Source organism: Neodiprion pinetum, chromosome 2 (genome assembly GCF_021155775.2).
Source record: "Neodiprion pinetum isolate iyNeoPine1 chromosome 2, iyNeoPine1.2, whole genome shotgun sequence".
Classification (NCBI taxonomy): domain Eukaryota; kingdom Metazoa; phylum Arthropoda; class Insecta; order Hymenoptera; family Diprionidae; genus Neodiprion; species Neodiprion pinetum.
The window spans coordinates 21,950,305-21,952,534 of NC_060233.1; the positions used below are offsets into that span (position 1 = coordinate 21,950,305).

The 2,230-nt window shown below is 43.0% G+C and overlaps 1 protein-coding gene across 1 annotated transcript; it reads left to right on the forward strand.

Moving 5' to 3' along the window:
- Window positions 1-254: 254 nt before the first annotated feature.
- Window positions 255-722, forward strand: LOC124212260 (protein enabled homolog). Its single transcript, XM_046612144.1, has one exon. The coding sequence runs from the start codon at window positions 255-257 to the stop codon at window positions 720-722; it is 468 nt and encodes a 155-aa protein (XP_046468100.1).
- Window positions 723-2,230: the final 1,508 nt, after the last annotated feature.

The window sequence follows — 2,230 nt, forward strand, 5'->3', positions numbered from 1 at the left end:
TTTGATAATAAGTAAACTCGCGGATCCATATTTTATTAACGTAACGTCAAAGTACGTTACATTGGTGTCAGAAGCGGGATCTTGAGTTCTTATTAATCGAGTCGATTCAGTGCGTGAAATAAACTATGAGTAGCAGTCGTTTGACACGCTCTCGTCGTCGGGAAAGTGGCGGAGAAGAACATTCCATCACCGAAAATCCGCGGGTTCCCGAGACAATTTGTGCACCTTCAGTGGACTTTTTACCTGTCCCTACAATGGTCTCAGTCTCACAAATCGACCTACTAAGGATTATGAGCCAACAACAAGAAGCCGCCGAAAGATATCAACGGCAGTTTCTAGATACGGCTAGTCAACAACAACAACAACTTGTCCAGTTGCTTCAAGAGCAACGAGAACAGCGAGAAAGGGAGCTTGCCTCTCAGTTGGAGCAGCGGAGGCTAGATAGAGAAGCTCAAGAGCGTTCCGAGACTAGTCTTCATAAACTACTCCGGACAACTGTGGCAGCTCTTCAGGCTGTTCATCAGATGAATGGCTCAGGAGAACCGGCTGTCACCCCTCGAGGCTCCAGAGTTGTGACTCCGCTTCCCTCTCCTGTTCCCTCTCCTGTACCGGTTCCTACTGTTCAGGAGGTCCAACATCCAGGACGATCCCAGGATGTTCCTGAATCAAGGTCTGTGCCTTTTATTAGGGGGGTAGATGAATCTCCAATTAGTAGAACATGAGTGAATAATGAGGTTGGTTTTTCCGAGCCTCTGTCTCAGGTTCAGCCTCGATATTCTCATTTAAATCAATTAAATAATTCGAGATTTCCTGGGGTTGCTTCTCAGATTAACGAGAAACCTCTTTATCCTTTGAAACCGCTAATTTTTGACGGAAAGATTCCATGGGCAGATTATGAACGTCAGTTTAATACAATTGCTAAACATAACCAGTGGGACTCCGCCATGAGGGCCCACAGTCTTGCCTCTTGTCTTCGAACGCCGGCTTTGAATGTTTTAACGGCATTGTCTGAGGAAGAAATTTCCGATTATGAGAAACTTAGTTCTGCACTCAAATTGAGATATGGAAATGACCACTTGACGAAACTGTACACGGCTCAATTACAGACAAGAAGACAAGGACGAGACGAAGACCTCGCGTCTCTTAGTCAAGATATTGAACGGCTTTCTCGTATAGCTTTGCCAGATCACGAGCCGTCTCGTAATTTATTAGCAACACAAGCTTTCTTAAATGCAATCAATGATCCAGAAATTAAAACGGCCGTTGAAACGTCGGGCCTCACTTCTCTGCGGGAGGCAACGGCCAAAGCCCTCGAGGTGGAGGCAATGAGGAAACAATATTTTGGGTTGAGCGAGCTTCGTCGGATTTAGGTGTCCGAAAACACCTCAGAAAGACGAAGTTTTGAACACTCGGAGGAGCCAAAACCTCAAGATTATAGAAATAAAAATAACAATAGTAATTTTAAACTGAGAAATCGAGGTTCTTTTCAAAACCAACAAAACAAGCGTGTAAATAAGAACGCGGTCATGACGAGTCAAACCGGCTTGACCTGTTTATTTTGTCATGAAATAGGACATGATGCTAATCATTGCTTTTTACTTGAAAAGAATAGTAGAGAACCAATGCAAGGCTCGAATTCAAACTCTTATAACTGGCGTAAGAAAAATATAGAAATAGGGAAAGCAAATACTCAATCGAGTTCTTCAACAGGAACTACCCAAAAAACTAATTTCAGATGATTTGTCAGGGCGAAAATCATCGCAGATTGTTAGGAGTGAAAGCCTTCTTAGAGAACAGTTTTTAATTAGAAGTCTACGACAGTCTGGTCTTTACGCACGCGGTACTGTTAATGGCGTCGATTGTCTATGGGTAATAGACACGGGCGCGGAAGTAGCCGTAGTTCGATCGGATCTCTTTAAATCCGATGACCAGATTGTTCCCTCTTTTTCTCTGCGAACAGCCACTGGAGAGACGACCCCGGTTTTGAGACAGGTTACTGTCCAAATTAACCTTTTTGGGTGTATCGACTCTCCACATAAGGTTTTTATAGCAGATATAGAGGATGAAGGTATTTTAGGAATAGACTTTCTTACAGCTCATAACTGTGTTATCTCGACTAAGAGAAATTCACTAGCTTCAAACAATCGCGAAATAACTCTTTGTACAAATAGAAATGGAATTTACTGGACTCCTCCTAGAATTCGGGAAATAAAACTTTCAAAGGATGATT